Genomic DNA, 17,657 nt, shown 5'->3' with positions numbered 1-17,657 from the left:
CGGGATTAGACACTTTTGGATCAAAGTAGGCTTCTTAATTAAACTGTGTTTTCTTGATTGAGGTAAGAAGGCAAACTCACAAGGTAAATATAATTAATTCGAACCACAAGTAACACGCGCAATACCTGAATGATAAAAGCCCGTCGTAACCGTGCTTAATCTTTGTTTGTCTTTATTGTGAACACTGGAGTAATATCGACTCGATAAATCCTTATTTCCGCTTTTAAAAACACCAAGAAGCTCCATCTTATTACATTAAAGTGTTTCAATCAAAAAGTATATTTTATTATTCCTGTACATTGTCCTAAAATAATTCAAGTGTTAGAAATCATTAGAGCCATTCTACCATAAAAGCATGGAAATTTGTAAAGAAATTCTGTTTATTTTATTGGTACTTATGAAAATGGCCTCAAATACTGCTTTTTATCTTAAAGTCCAATTATTAAAAAGTGGATCATGAAATTGGAATATCTTCCAGTTACCACTTATTACAGGAGTGTTTGGAAAGTAATATAAAAATGATATAGCTTGATGTGTCAGTAGTTCAGCAGGAAATTGCGTGCAAAGCCGTGGGCAATCCGGTAGTATTACTATAAATATTCTGATTTAAAAATGTATGTCATACAAATAGATTCTCCCAAAAGGTTTCTTGCTGTTATTCTTTTATACACTAGGGTACATGTAAAACAGTACGTGAATAGAATATACATAAAACCAGTAAAAACATTATAATACTTGAGAGGTCCTTATATCGATCAGGCTGAAACTGGTTACCTGGTCCTTAGACCTTGTGTAATCAAGGTACTAAACTGGAGGGCGGATTTTGGGTAAGGTTTATTCGTCCATATGAACAATCCCTTCGGTGACTTGGAACTACAAAGGCGTTCACGTCACTGTTTTGGCGACCAAAAATGTAATAAACAATGCAACTGTTATGGTTCATCATCCACTTAAATCTTAAGAATTCCATTGAGTTATGTAAATCTATACCAGTACATATTAGCGAGTGAAACGTTCACTTTACTCATTCATTCATAGTTAAGTATATCGTTGTGTCAAATTAATTATAATTGTATATTAGTTGCATTAGTGATGCACGTTAAACCGAGTCCTAACTCTACAATCAAATCATCCTGTGACTTGATTTTACCTGTAGTATATCTGTCCCACCGACGAAATTGTATATGCTCAATCGTCTTCACTTTCTCAAATGGCCTTCAAGAAATGATTGATTTTAAAATGCAGATTTTCTTAATTTCTTTATATATTGTTATTGGACTTGTTTTTTCTCTCCTTTTGGAGTTTTGTGAATTCGTAATTCCATAAACAGAAAGTATTAATAATAAAATATTACAGTAATGGCACATTATACAATAATATAAAGTTAGTAGAATAAATTTGTAAAGTTAAAACTCTGTGAAACCTCATTCGCCCTTATCAGCCAGGCAAGGAAGTGGGAGTCCTATACTAGGGAATAAAGAACGTACTATTCACCACTAGGGTGTTACGAGTCAGATTTCAATCACGCGCTTTGGAAACTACCCATAAATTAGTAATACAGATTCCTAATATTTTACACAAACTGAATATCAGCCTATCCTGATTTTCTAAATATTTGCGAATTCCTTAGCACTCGCTCCAAAATCAGTGCCGCTATTACTATAGGGTTGCAATGTTTAACTCTGTCGGAAGGAAACGCGTTTAGGGGAGGATGTCAATTTTACGTTCCAATAATTCAGCGGTTATTGGCGTAGGCAAGGTGGTGTGTTACGGGTGTGGGTGATGGAGAGGAGGGGGTAATTGGTAGAACGAGTCGAACGGCACGACTAAGGATCAGTTCTGGTGTGTACACTATGCATGATATTACGGTAGACTGACAGTCCACCCGTACTTTACAGCTCACGGTATGTAGACCGTGTATGATATTACGGTAGACCGACAGTCTACCTGTACTTTACAGCTCACGATATGTAGACCGTGTATGATATTACGGTAGACCCGACAGTCCACCTGTACTTTACACAGCTCACGGTATGTAGACCGTGTATGATATTACGGTAGACCGACAGTCCACCTGTACTTTACAGCTCACGGAATGTAGACCGTGTATGATATTACGGTAGACTGACAGTCCACCTGTACTTTACAGCTCACGGTATGTAGACCGTGTATGATATTACGGTAGACTGACAGTCTACCTGTACTTTACAGCTCACGGTATGTAGACCGTGTATGATATTACGGTAGACCGACAGTCCACCTGTACTTTACAGCTCACGCTGTGTAGGCTGTACATGATATTACGGTAGACTGACAGTCCACCCATACGTTACAGCTCACGGTACGTAGACCGTGTATGATATTACTATAGACTGACAGTCCACCTGTACTTTACAGCTCACACTGTGTAGGCTGTACATGATATTACGGTAGACTGACAGCCCATCCGTACCTTGTAGCTCCACGCTGGTTTGAACGGTTTCCACAAGGTCCTAATTTTAATATGGATGTAAATTTCTTTTATTTTGCATTGTGAATGATATAAAATTATATTTCTTGAGATTAATTAAGAGGATACGATAATTAGCTGCCGGCCGCTCATCTAAGGCACCGCATGGGGATGTTTAAATCTGCGTTATACATCTCAAATCCATTATTGTTTCGCCTCAGAAACTAGATTTTAGTTCCTCAATACTATTGATACTACGTCTTTTAATACTAAATGTTTCTAATTTATATTCAGTACAGATTTCCCATAAGAAATTCCTTATGGAATATAAATTATATGGCAAACACTAAAATGTAAGTTTTTGAACTAAAATATGTATATGCTTGAGAAGAGTTGCTAAGTGATTAAACTGATTTCTCTTAATCACAGAACACAAACACTAGTAGAAGTTGAAAATAAACTATTGCAGCATATAGTAAAATAGATAAATTAAACTATAAATTATTATGAAGGCCTGATATCCTTGCTGTGGTTGGTCTATCCTCTACATCTTAATTTTAATCCCATAATATTCGCTATTTATTTATCCCTTACACAACGAAATTTATTTTCTAATACATTGCTGAAAAGTCACATTCCACGCATCATGGCGACATGACGCGATCTGTGAGTGAACCCCCACTTTTGCCGTAAGAACAACAATGTGCCAACAATGTCCCTGGTGTTCCAGCGACGTAGTTGTAACTTCTGCTACCAGAGGCGCTACTATCACGGACAGTGGTGCCACCTATAAGTCTTGTACGTTATTAAGTGTGCATACTGCCGTTAACCGCACACTGTTTTAGATCTGATTTTAGAATATTATTTTCTTTTTTATAGAAAAATACTTATCTAGAAATCCACGTTTTTCATAAACTTGGTAAATAAAGACATGTAAAAAATCCAATTTTGTGTAGGCTGCTTAAAAATTGTAAGGTATGCTGTATATTGACATTGTGTACTTTCTGTTTTTTATAGTTCTTAATTCTGGTGGAAATTCGACATCATAGTTCAATAGTACTTTTGGTATTTCAAAAAATTGTATATTACTCAGAATTAAAAATGATTATCATCTTTTTTACTATTCTTCACGGTATTCTGCAGTAGCAATCAATTGTATTTCTGATATTTTGAGGTCCAAACGTGTTATCTATTTATTTTATTATTAATAGTTTGTTAATTATTGTCTTTATGATGACTGTAGGGTTGTGATATTCTCGAATTAGCAAGCATTTCGTGTTGTTTGTTTCAGCACCTACTGTACCTGAATCATGACTACCCTCGTGGTGAGAGGGGCAGGGGAAGGGGGAAATCGAGAGGTTCCACGACCCCAACTCCGGTAAGTTATTTTTCATGAAATATGTTCTATATATTTTTAAAAGTTAAGTGTACTTATGTGACAGTTACGTTTATAAACTTCGCCTCCCCGTGCTAATCCTGTATCTTGCCCCCTCCCTCGTTTAATCAGAACCAGAACACTGCACTGCTGGTATTGACAGGAAAATAGGGTCATTACTATAGATGAAATACAGCTTCGAGATCACAGAAATACCTTTCCGACAAGAGAAAGTTGGCTGTTTCTATTTTCGGCCGTGTTTCAAGTGATGCTCCTTATACAACGTCAATTTACTATACTAATATATACTAAATATCACTTGTAAATACATAACTTTTTATTGGGTAAATACTATGTTTTTCGTTTAGGCTAACATTTAATATTGCATTTCTCTGAGCATTGTAATTCATACAAAATGTTTGCGTCTTATTTATTTACTAGTCAGTATTTTTTCAAATTCGGAACACCCGTCTAGATTCCGTTGTGATCCCAGTTGTATTTTAACCTTATTTACAAATTTAATCTCATGCAATTCCTGAACCACAGTTTATTCTGACAATGCAAATTTATCTTAGCTTCTTATAGCCCATGAAACAACAAATTTTATTAAAAAGCTTGTTGTATTTGTGTAATGTTTTAGTGTTAAAGAAAAATACCTGACGGAAATATTAACAAAGAAAAAGATGGTCGTATTAAACGTGCCGAAGTATAAAATCACAGAGACGGGTAGATATATCTTTCTCTGTGGTACAGTACACTCGTACCCGCTCACCGGCGCTTTATGCGTAACGTTCAAAGACAATGAACATTATTTATGGACGGTTTCACCAAGGGTTTGAGCTTAGTTTTTACTTACAAAGTTCTGTCATTTATGAACCATGTGAACTATCGGAGTGAACGTAGAAATAACTTTATTTACGTCGGAATGGAGAGTAGCAAAAGGGTTAAAAATATGGAATGGTAGTTTTGTCCATTTCAAATTTCCATCAAACACATAAATATTTGATTACCGTTAGAAAAATATATGAAAGTTCACCCTTTTCAGTCAAATAGTTTATCTATTGTGTTTAGCTGATGCTGACAACGTCCATGTACGTGTCTAACGATTAGTTTTCGGTTTGTGAAACCAACATATGAGAAAAACACGCGAGACAGTTTATAATATATAGTGACCAACCAGGGACCGGGTAAGGTCCTGAAGAGAGGTTTCAGTGATGTTCACTGAAATAGTAGTACAACATATTTAATAACACGAACAACATTTTCACGCATGCTAGTATAATCGTCATTTCCTTGCGCCCGGATTACATTACGCGCCGTTTCTATGGTAACGATTTATACCACTTCCCCTCCCCCTCCCCCGCTATTAACCCCCACCACTATTCTTTGCTCACAATCGATTCTTCTAGCAGTATTAGTATTATAATGTAGAGCCCTGTTATAATTATTGGCGTTCTCGTTTCCCCTGCCGGCTTGCAGAGCTTGAGATGGTCGGAACTCGCATTGTATAGCCTACACACAGTATACACTACACGGGGATGTCGGATGTTGTATTGTACCATCCCATTGTTAACGCGAGATAAAGCAGCTGGGATGCTCACATCCTTTTGAAGGTATCCGTGTCGTGTCCTTTTGAGCCAACGAGACCCCTTTATAGATTATTGTTCATTTAAATAACCGAAATTATTTTTAAACAACAATTTAAACTGATGCTAGTACGTACTTATGTACTAAAGTAAATGAGACTAAAATAATTTATTACCAAATTGTCGTGTAATTTTTTTATAACTAAGAAAAATATAATGACTTACAATACATATATGCGTTAGAAAATTAATGCGTACACTAGTTGTGTGTGTGTGTGGATGATTTTAATACTGATGTAAAAGACCAACTTAAACTAGCTTTTTTTAACTTAGTTGCCGTAAATATCTTGAAAGAATGTATTTAAAAAATTATATTGTTTAATGCAAGTAGTTGTTTTTCTTATTGGCATCAAGTAAAACATTTCATGTGTAGTAAGTTTAAACATGCCAATAGCTATATACAGTACAGTACTGATCGCTTTTCGCGCTGAGTGGTTTGTCACTCTGTGAATTGTCGCTCGTTCTGTATATCTCTCTGTCATTCAGTAGTGTTGGCCGCAGTGAAGCCAAAGGTAAAATGCCGCGCTCGGATTAGTAAACTAAATTAAAAAATTTATTTTAGTAGCATATAACGTGTGGTTCTATTAGTGTATTGTGCCATTATTATTTTTTAATTCAATAGTTCGCGTGTAATATTCAAAACTATAATATAAACCTTATATTCATATTTTTCATTATTCAATCATATTTTTGGTGAAAAAAGTCCCAACTGTGTTGTGCCCGTCATCTGTCTTGGTTGTATAAATGCGAACGATATCTGTGAATCTGCGGTCGGCTCGTGGCCATTCTCTATACAAGCCAAGTATAATTCTATATTTAAATTTCTTACGTCATGGAAGTATGAATCTCCGGTTCTTAAAGGCCACAAGGTTTCATAACCATTTACTAATCCAGCTTTTGCCAAGAAAAAGTTTTTAATGTATTAGTATTTCTATAACACCTTTAATTTCTTGCGGTTCTTTACCAGTACTATAACATTATAAATATATCGTGTGGGCAGATTTTGGATTGCGTGATTTTATATTTATTGAAATTTTAAAACGGGATAATAGCGATACACTGGCACGCATTATAAGATTTTAGCGGAAATGGTATTATGACGATTACAACGTATGTTTTCAACTTTTACAGTTAAATTCGCCCTGACTGAATTAATATTAACTATGTTATTGCTTTATTACTTCACGCCAGATATTGAATGGTTTTACTTGTTTTATCGAGCGGACTGAAACCCCCAGTGTATAACATACCCGATTTATATAGGTATGTTATACACTGCTTACAGTCTATGTAGTGATGTTCAAACAAGAACAAACAGTAACTGCTCTCTTCGTTTTGGAGATGTGGCCACTATCTTGAGTTAAGAGATGGTTAAAATGTAATCCGTTTATGGCAGCGTAGTGGCTACTCTTTATAATAGTCGATATAGAGCTACCCAACAAATTTCTATAGTTAAAAAGTATTTCTATAATGTCTATCTCTGCTAAGGGTTTTTAGACTTCAGCGGCAATGTTCAGCGATCGTACCTTAAATATAATTGTTTGACATATTTTAGTGATTGTAGCAGGTTAATACTTGTGACCTCCTAGGTATCGCAACGTGCACAAGAGTAGTGACAGAAAGGATGGACCAGAAGAGTTGATCATTTTAATTGCCCCTATTTACGTGAAGTATGGATGTTCATTCCCCAGACTGTAAACTACCCCTGGCAGGTGAGTAGTTAGCACCTCCAGGGGCTCAGTGTGACAGTGGCCTATATCCTCCTCTGCACCCCGCAGTGTACGCTAGGGGCGCCCTCCTCCACACCGTTAGGGCGGATAATCTGGGCTGCCCTAGCTCAATCGTTTGCCGGCTCATTTATGTCATATTCGGATAAATCTAAGACGTCTTAGATCCGTGGGTTCGTTTTCAATAAATTCTGGGTTTGTCGCCTTTGGTTTGGGTTGAGTCGTACTTAAATAATTCAACATGTCTCGTACTACTCCATGACCCATCGTTATTTTAAATAATTATTTATGGGTTACGCATAAGACAGCAATAATCTAAGTACAGTCAATCCTGTTTTACAAGATACTTGTATAATGAAATAAATGTATTTCAGTTTAGTGCATTCGTAGTAAATGTTACGAATTAGTGTTAAAAGCATACTTACAAAAATCTAATAGATAAATCTGTTGAAGGAAGTATGTTTAAAAGATTCTCATTTATATCTACTAATCCTAAAATTATATTTTCTTATCGTTGGTAGTGATTATTCGTTATCACAAAAAATACAACATTACTGATCAGTTAAAAATACTTCATATTAATATCTCTCCTGGTAGTAGATAAGAACATTCTGTTACCTTTATAACCAAGCAGCGTAGATTTTTTTTGCAATAAATATATTTTGTAGTTAAAATTTGAAAATGACATTATTGTTTATTTGTGCCACATCTACACGTTGCTGAATTTCTATAGCGCCTTCACTTCAAGCGATGCAACATTTTCACAGCCCAGAATGTATATTGTGGCGCGCCGCCTTGAAGGCGCTTTAAGTTACTACAAAATTAAGAAAAACCGTGACTGGACAAAAATGGTTTGTTCAATTTTGCTGTTTGACTTCCGTATAAAAAGTTTATATGTATATATATATATATATATATATATATATATATATATATATATATATATATATATTATATACACATATATACACTAATATATATTTATTTTATCACTCGAAAAAAAGGAAAACAATATTATAGCACTTACTCATATTTCATAAATTAAACACATTATTATTATATGAGCAATATTTTTATGTATGAGATTCTGAAACCCATTCAATCAAAAGAACAATATTCAATACTATTTTTATATTCTATACAATAAAAATCTGCCTATGCATATAGATAAAGATTTGTTATTTGAAGTTTGTGATTTTATTGTGTATAATTTTTTTTCTGTCTTTTACAGTAAATAAGTGTATAGTCTTGCTATCCTACTTTTCTGCAATGACAAGTTTGTAAGATTGTACTACGCCAAATTACCATGAGAATAATGCAGTAGTTAAATCTTAAACTACTTTATTGCCTTATTGTTGTACACAACCTTAAGTTAAATTTTAATATTACTCATTATGAGTTATTCAATCAATTTTCTGTTAAGATTTTTGTTCACATACTTGAATACTTCTTGATATGAGAGCAGGAAAATAGAAATTTTGTTTATAATTCCTTTGTTTAGCCATATCAAGTATTAATATACAACTTGTACACAGTCTCACAGGACACCTACATGTAAACTAGGCTTTTACAGTATGTTAATAAAATATGGCTAAAGGATGATTATGTATTTAATAAAAAAAACCTGTAACTGTCACAAATCCCATATCGCAAACATCTAGTGGCTTTCGGTCTTTTTTTACCCTGCGTCTTAGTTATCGTAGTTTTCACAACGACGTTGATCTGTCAGGAGTTATAGTTGTATGAGTGAAGGTGTTTGTATGTTCAGTTGTATTGTTATTGCATGGTCTACAGCTCGTTATGTCAGGAGTTATACTTGTATGAGTGAAGATGTTGGTATAGTAGTGTGTTGGTATGTTCGGTTGTATTGTTATTGCAGGGTCTACAGCTCGTTCTGCTAGGAATTATAGTTGTATGAGTGAAGATGTTGGTATAGTAGTGTGTTGGTATGTTCGGGTGTATTGTTATTGCAGGGTCTACAGCTCGATGTGTCAGGAGTTATAGTTGTAAGAGTGAAGATGTTGGTGGTATATTAGTGTATTGGTATGTTCGGGTGTATTGTTATTGCAGGGTCTACAGCTCGTTCTGCTAGGACTTATAGTTGTATGAGTGAAGATGTTGGTATAGTAGTGTGTTGGTATGTTCGGGTGTATTGTTATTGCAGGGTCTACAGCTCGATGTGTCAGGAGTTATAGTTGTAAGAGTGAAGATGTTGGTGGTATATTAGTGTATTGGTATGTTCGGGTGTATTGTTATTGCAGGGTCTACAGCTCGTTATGTCAGGAGTTATACTTGTATGAGTGAAGATGTTGGTATAGTAGTGTGTTGGTATGTTCGGTTGTATTCATATTGCAGGGTCTACAGCTCGTTCTGTCAGGAGTTATACTTGTATGAGTGAAGATGTTGGTATAGTAGTGTGTTGGTATGTTCGGTTGTATTGTTATTGCATGGTCTACAGCTCGTTCTGTCAGGAGTTATACTTGTATGAGTGAAGATGTTGGTATAGTAGTGTGTTGGTATGTTCGGGGGTATTGTTATTGCAGGGTCTACAGCTCGTTTTGCTAGGAATTATAGTTGTATGAGTGAAGATGTTGGTATAGTAGTGTGTTGGTATGTTCGGTTGTATTCATATTGCAGGGTCTACAGCTCGTTCTGTCAGGAGTTATACTTGTATGAGTGAAGATGTTGGTATAGTAGTGTGTTGGTATGTTCGGGGGTATTGTTATTGCAGGGTCTACAGCTCGTTTTGCTAGGAATTATAGTTGTATGAGTGAAGATGTTGGTATAGTAGTGTGTTGGTATGTTCGGTTGTATTCATATTGCAGGGTCTACAGCTCGTTCTGTCCAGGAGTTATACTTGTATGAGTGAAGATGTTGGTATAGTAGTGTGTTGGTATGTTCGGTTGTATTCTTATTGCAGGGTCTACAGCTCGTTCTGTCAGGAGTTATACTTGTATGAGTGAAGATGTTGGTATAGTAGTGTGTTGGTATGTTCGGTTGTATTGTTATTGCAGGGTCTACAGCTCGTTCTGTCAGGAATTATACTTGTATGAGTGAAGATGTTGGTATAGTAGTGTGTTGGTATGTTCGGTTGTATTGTTATTGCAGGGTCTACAGCTCGTTCTGTCAGGAGTTATACTTGTATGAGTGAAGATGTTGGTATAGTAGTGTGTTGGTATGTTCGGTTGTATTGTTATTGCAGGGTCTACAGCTCGTTCTGCTAGGAATTATAGTTGTATGAGTGAAGATGTTGGTATAGTAGTGTGTTGGTATGTTCGGTTGTATTGTTATTGCAGGGTCTACAGCTCGTTCTGCTAGGAATTATAGTTGTATGAGTGAAGATGTTGGTATAGTAGTGTGTTGGTATGTACGGTTGTATTGTTATTGCAGGGTCTACAGCTCGATGTGTCAGGAGTTATAGTTGTAAGAGTGAAGATGTTGGTGGTATATTAGTGTGTTGGTATGTTCGGTTGTATTGTTATCGCAGTTTCCACAACCCTCCCAATTAAACATTCTCGTGTAGAGTGGAGGTGGTGGCGAGCTCCGCGGTGCAAGACGCGATGTTGGCGAGAGGGAGAGAGGTTGCATATTTAATAAAATGGCCGCCCGTGTATTGACGGCCGTGCAGGCTCGTGACGGCAGCGGCACGGCACACAGAGACACGCACCTCACGTCACGCACACGGCTACTGCGTCTGTCCGTCTATCTGCACAGTCGATACTTCTTGCCCGGCCACCGTCATCTCCCAGTTGCATAACAACACTTCAGTACAAATACCCCTTCATTGGAGTACTCTTCCGAGTGCCTCAAATTCCCATGTTAATTTTGTTACATCGTTTAAGTAACAAAACTACAATATCCTCTCCGGAAACTGTTATTCGTCACTTTTTGAAGTACCGTGATATATTTTATTCCTTTTGTTAAAGAAATTACAAACGATTTTTTTCACATTTACTCAAAATAAGACAATCCGTTTGAAATGCTAGTGTACGTAAGTTTTACACTATATATATTTTCAACAAAGTTTGCATCGCCAGTAAATGGTATGCAGAATCTACTATATCAATATTCCGCCACTGCCTGGACTCAGTAACGCTGATATTGTAGAACTGATCGTTTGCATGAAATATCATGAAATCAGGGCTTGTTAGCAAATAGCCTATTGCAAGAAATGAAGGTTTTGAGAACCAATTCTTTACAATAAAGATGACAAAATCAGGGCTTGTTAACAAATATTACAGTATTTGAAGGTTTTGTAGAACAGATTCTATACATTAAACATGACCTATCAATATAGTAGTATATGAATGCATTGTAGAAACTTTTCTGTACAATAAACATGACGAAATCGGGGCACGTTAGCAAATATTACAGGATATGGAGGCCAATACTACGTACAATGATTCCGATTTTACAGTCCGTACACTTTAACTAATTTTTCCCTTTATGCTAAGGTAAAATTGCATTGATTTTCTGTGGAAATCTGAGATATACAAAAATAGGATCTATCTAAAGGAAATGGAAATATGAAAACCCTAAAATAAAAGGTCCGGGAAAAGGTCTATTTGAGAATTATATACACTATTTAATTATGAGAATTATGACACTATTTAAAATTAAAACTTTAGAAACCACTTTATACTTACGGTTAACACAAATTATATAACTATGTATGTATAAATATATTTGTATTAATGCTTGTTTTATAGTAATATTAACATTATATAATTATATATTTTAGTTATATAAAAAGATAGGGATTCACTGTAAACGTGATAACAAAGTTTAGCTGATGCGGATTCCTGATTACAAGACTTGGCGTCCGTTTCTTTTTATACATATGAAATGGGACTGAGATTAACAATACTGGGCCTTTAGGATTAAGTTGCAGTGTGATGTTCAATATGATGTTAAATATGATGTTCCGGTTAAAACCGAGATTCCTGTTACAAGTTTGATAACAAACAGATCTGGGACCACAAAGTAACCCACCAATTGTAACCGCGATAACAGATACGTAGTGCTTTAAAAATCTTCTTAAGAAACCGAGACAATGGAGTAAAGGAATTAAAATGTTCCATGTTTTGTGAAACCAACTAATCCTGCAAAGTTCGTCATACATGTTGTTTGTTAGCTTACTGAAACATGTCTCATGATTAACTTTCACAGTATAATCGTTTTTTGCAAATTTGGTTATTCTGCGTTTTAGTAGTTGTCATTATGGTTACCCCATAAGACCAATGTAAACATGTTAAAATCTGAAAGGAATATTTGGAAACAATACACACATATACGAGTATAACAGAAATTCAATGTTCAAAGTTTCAGAATTTTTAGAAATGCAATACTTTTAATGCTCAAAATGCCATATTTTCTGATAGGATTATCCTTAACACATTGGTCCTATACATAGTGATGATAGTGATCTACAATATACAATAGTGATCGCATTTCAAAATCCGCCATTTTGTAATGAATAATGTTTTTGAAGTGTGGCTGTGGCATTATATTTTATTACTAAATAACCTTTAAGTTGGAGCGCATGTCGACCTACACTTCCATTGAAGATTTTTACGACACACCCCTATCTCGGCGTGTGGCGATCATTGCATACAAATTAATTAAGGTAGCCGTACATCATTGTGCAAAGTTTATAAAGTTTGTCTGATAAGTTTTAAAAAATATTAAGGACATTTTGCACAAAATGTATATACTTGGGTAACGGAGACTACGTTGTCTTCGTGGGCGTACAGCGTGCCTGCGGACAGAAATACTGTCAAGTTTAGGCATTCTTTATAATTGTTGCATTAGCGTTAAAATAATGCTTTGAGAAATAGTAGATATTTGCTTTCTTAAAAATGGATACATTTCCTACGATTTGTGTCGAAAAGATCAATTGACGCCCAATAGTTTCACGAATATTTGAAAAATCTATAAAAATACTAGATAACGTTTATACTTTAATTTGTGTTCTAAGCGCTAAAATATCCGTATGTAGACAGACAGGACTACGTTTACAACAATTTGAGTGGAAATAGTTGGTGTACTTATAGTTTCGAATATAGGCTATAAAAAAATTCGAAACATACTGCGAATATTTGGTAATTTTTATTTTTGTGTTACGGGCTAAACTGTTGTGTTCTTTTATCCTTAATTATAAAGTCTCTCTAATGTGATTGCAATAAGTTCAAGATAAGACTAGTTAAATAAATGTTAGCTACACGTCCGGTACTAATTCAAACAAGGCAGGAGTTAGTCATACATATCTTGTGGCTGAGGTTGCATGAAAAAAAGTCAGTAGCTCTATCTATCTTGAGATGTCTTGCGGACAGACATGCAGACAATAACACAGGACGTGCACCATCATATAACTCATTTCGTCTTTGTAGAAATAAAGTTTCATGGAAATTTGAAGTCTTCAGATAATATTTCTCGAGATATCGTTAGGCTACATGTCACATGCTAAAATGGTAAATGATTGTATTCAAGTTTGTTTACAAATGTGTATGATTTTATCGTTGCCATCACGGTTACCAATAAGAGTAACGTAAAAGTGTTCGCTTGCGCTCAGCTTAATTCCATGAAGTGACAAATATCAGCATTAGAGTTTATGTTGCTTGTATAGAAGTGAAGCTTCATGCAAAGTTTCCAACCTAAAGGGTTCGTTCCTGATATGTCGTGCGGACAGACAGACAGACATAGAGAAATTAAATGTTTCCAGCCCCTTTCCTGCCGCTCAGCCAAGTAGTTTATAGAGCCTTCAAATTGTGCAGCCGGCACAACGAATACAGAGCTGTATCATAATAGCCGTCCTCATAACGTAGGCATTCCTTTTTGTACAGTACATGTTTATATTCTCTGCTGTAGTATAATGTGACAGTAATTTATTTGTGTAATAAATCGAACAATGGAAATTCTCAATGACATAAGTATAATGGCTACGGTACATCGGAGTCGATGTACAATTATATTATGTTAATTCATTGTATCTGATTAACAAATCCTTGTTGTTTAAAGTTTAGTTGTTGAAGCACATGAAAGTTACCGCAGAGGAACTATCATATACAGTCACTCACAAATATTGTAATATCACAGTGTGACACGTATATCGTATGTACTATGTGGCCGTGCCCTCTAATCTATCAGAGCCATTCTTTTGTTTGTATATGTTATCAAAAGTATAGATAGTGTTAATTCATAATTATATTCTCTGTGTGAGGTACGTCATAAATGAAACGTGCGAAAGTTCATAATTCAAAATCAACACGCCCATTGATTTCCGTGGCAAAAAATTTCCATTAATATAATGTATATAATATAATTTTGTTTGTCACTACAACCCAAGGAAAATGGAAAAAGCATCAATGGATTAAAAACTTGTTTCGTTAAAATTATACAAATATTTTTTTTTCTAATTTCGAGTTTTTCAAACCACTATAACCTGGGTTTAAGCATCGGTATGTGTATACAATTACAGCACTCTGAATATTAATAGAAGTTGTTGACTTACGATATTACTAAATAAATTCATCATCTACCATGTTTATTGGGACTATAGTGTTAATTACATATTTGACGTTAATTATATATGAATTGTTTAGTGAGGGAGAGAGGCTGGTAAGAAGGGTATAACTACCTGATAACACGACCTGCAAGGTGTAAAGCGTGAGTGGCGGCACAGCGAACGTGTCAGTGTCAGCGAGATAAGTGCAGATAACAGAGCCCACATTATCTTAGTAGTATTGTTCCGAGTAATGAGGAAACCATTGCTATTGTCTTCTCCGTTCGTTAAACAAATTTGTTCAGGAATTCACCTAACGAATTTAATATTTTGCATTGTGATGTGAAACGTAAAAATGTAGGTTAAATGTTTTGTATGGAGTGTTGTTAAATTCAGTTCAGATTCGACGCTTATAAATATAAACAACATTTTTACTAGGTACATCTTATCTAGATACACATGAGGTGAGTTGAGATATTAGATGTAAATTATAGGGGCGTGGCAGTTGTAGTAAAATGAGTAACATAATTCTGAACTCACAGAAAACACCGCCGAACTAATCCTTACACATTTTCATTAATGCATTTTTTCATTGTTTTCTTCATTTACATCTCAGCATTTATTAAGCAGCTCGTATAATACTGAGAGAAATGTATTAGTGGAACCATTTCAAAATGAATAATTGATAATAACACTAGGCTTCAGACCAATGTCCTTTATCTACTCCATACATCGAAAGAAAATCAGAAAAAATATACGTTCAAATATCAAAAGTGGATTATCCTTTCTTCCGTTAATTAAACTTTGTCCGTCATATGTGGCTTACAACAATATGTGCAGTACACATAAACCACTTAATATATCCAATAGTGTCTAAACGTGCCGCACGCTCTTCTTCTAACTGTGTTATAAAACTTGTACTTTTTGTTAGCGAAAGAGAACCTATTGATTGACCTTTTTTCTTGTACTTTTTGTTAGCGAAAGAGAACCTATTGATTGACCTTTTTTTCAAGCGAACGTTTCTTTATCCATGTGTTATGAGCTTCCTTTCGTGTATTGATATGTCTGATTTGCTATTTGCTAATATCAGTATAATTAGTAGCATACACCTAATAATAAGTATACAAGTACGTGAAGAATGAAATAAAAATCGAGTTCACCAAAAAGATGTACTCTCGGTTGCATAGAGATAATACCCTTGTCCACTCAGAGACCTTGTATCCTTTGACCTTTAAAATCCTCCGATCAAACCTCCCATGCTACAGGTGCCCCTCTCCCTTTCACCCCTTGTGGGTCGCCAACATCCCCTAACCCCAACACTCCACACCACCATTAAACAACCATTTGTCCCATTTTCAGCGGGCACGCCGTTGTTATTGTGGCCGTTCACTGTATCTTCCACTCAATCGTGCATCTGGTTGGTCTTCATTTATATAAACTATTTGCACCTCTACAATGAAAAGTTTGATTGGAACTGTTATTGGTTGGAGCTAAAATTAAACTGAATATAAATGTGGAGAAAGTTTTGGTTTGTTTTAAGAGTTATCACCGTCTTTTCTTTTACTCGTAAATGTGTTACTGCTTTATGTTCAGTGTTTCATAAATTAATGTATACCATTATAAACACTTGGCACACAATAATTATAAAGCCAATTGAAATTAAATGTTGAATATTTGTAGTCGTAATTCGGTATTTAATAACTAAATTACAAATTTAGAAAGAACATAAATTCATAGTGTTTGTAGGAAAACAAACATTACAAAGTTAGTTAAACTGATATGTAGTTTATTATTTATTTAGTTGATTTCCAAGCATATAAAATATACATAGCTCAACACCAAAACACACAAATTTTAGGAGACTAAAAATCCTAAGTGTGAAGCAACATCAACAGTAAAAATTTTAAATTTATACGTTTTTATGATAGCGGGTTCTCGGATATTCCTTTTAGTTCAGAGTTTCCATACTTCACAAATACATGTAGATCTCAGTACACCACAGCAAAAAGCTGCCAATACACTGACAGCACGCTGCAAAAAACTGCAATACGCTGCCAATATGCTTGGTAATGTCAGCGTAATTTCACTTAGGCCTTAGGGAAACATAAAAAACCGAAAACAACTGCGTAAACGAAAGCAAAGTGGAAAAAATAATTAATTACACAATTTGTTTTAGTGTAATTTTTTTGGATCGTATACGAATTACGTTTTAACTTAGTTTGAACTAAGAGAAAAACATGTATGCATTTATTAAGTGGGGACTCGCAATGTAATTCTATTCGACATAGTCAAGCTGGGAACACAATTCTAGTCGGTATTCGGTTATCACACTCATGTTAGAGACCCCGAGCTACCAAATCTGAAACTGCAAGTCAGAACTGGGATAGTAAATGTTATCATTATTGATTTGATGATATACCATGAACATCTCTCTGTCCAGGATCACGGATTCGCCTCCTTCAGAGACTATCGTATAGTTATAGTAGACTTCTGAGTTTGGTGCAGTGATACGAAATCTCGCTGTACATGAAATGGCACACCGTGTCCATACTTGCAAGAGTACCTGTGTCCTGTTCCCAATAGTCGAGTAGTGGGTGGGAGTTTGAACTCAACCTCAAACCTGCTAGCTTTCATTGAACTCAAGGATGTTGAACCTTGTCGTTCTGTTCCAATAGCTTCATAGTTGGAGGAAACGCGTTCCCGGCCGATGCAGTATGACGAGAAATAATTAGAATTTGGAGACTTCTTCTAATGGCTTCCATCGCATTGAAGATGTTTGAACCCTACTGTTCTGCAAGTAACTTCAATAGCTACTACTTTGAAGAAGCAGGTTCCCAATTCTTCCCAGTTAGCATTATTGAAATTGGTGAATCCTGGGACATTTCTTAGTCAGGGCTAGAAGAGACAGTCAAGTTGGGACCAGGTGATTTGGTGGCTTTATGGTTGTAGTGAAATTCTT

General features: G+C 35.4%; 1 protein-coding gene across 4 annotated transcripts in view; it reads left to right on the top strand.

Moving 5' to 3' along the window:
* Positions 1-17,657, top strand: part of LOC124357290 (DNA N6-methyl adenine demethylase-like) — a 127,487-nt gene that overhangs the window by 50,941 nt on the left and 58,889 nt on the right. For all 4 annotated transcript variants that reach the window (XM_046808942.1, XM_046808943.1, XM_046808944.1 and 1 more), the window contains exon 3: positions 3,741-3,827. In XM_046808942.1, coding sequence (XP_046664898.1) covers positions 3,741-3,827 — 87 coding nt within the window. The remainder of the gene's footprint in view (positions 1-3,740; positions 3,828-17,657) is intronic.

The sequence above is a fragment of the Homalodisca vitripennis genome, chromosome 3 (assembly GCF_021130785.1).
Source record: "Homalodisca vitripennis isolate AUS2020 chromosome 3, UT_GWSS_2.1, whole genome shotgun sequence".
NCBI lineage: Eukaryota > Metazoa > Arthropoda > Insecta > Hemiptera > Cicadellidae > Homalodisca > Homalodisca vitripennis.
The sequence above is the reverse complement of the archived record's forward strand: the minus strand, read 5'-3'. Positions and strand labels throughout refer to the sequence as shown.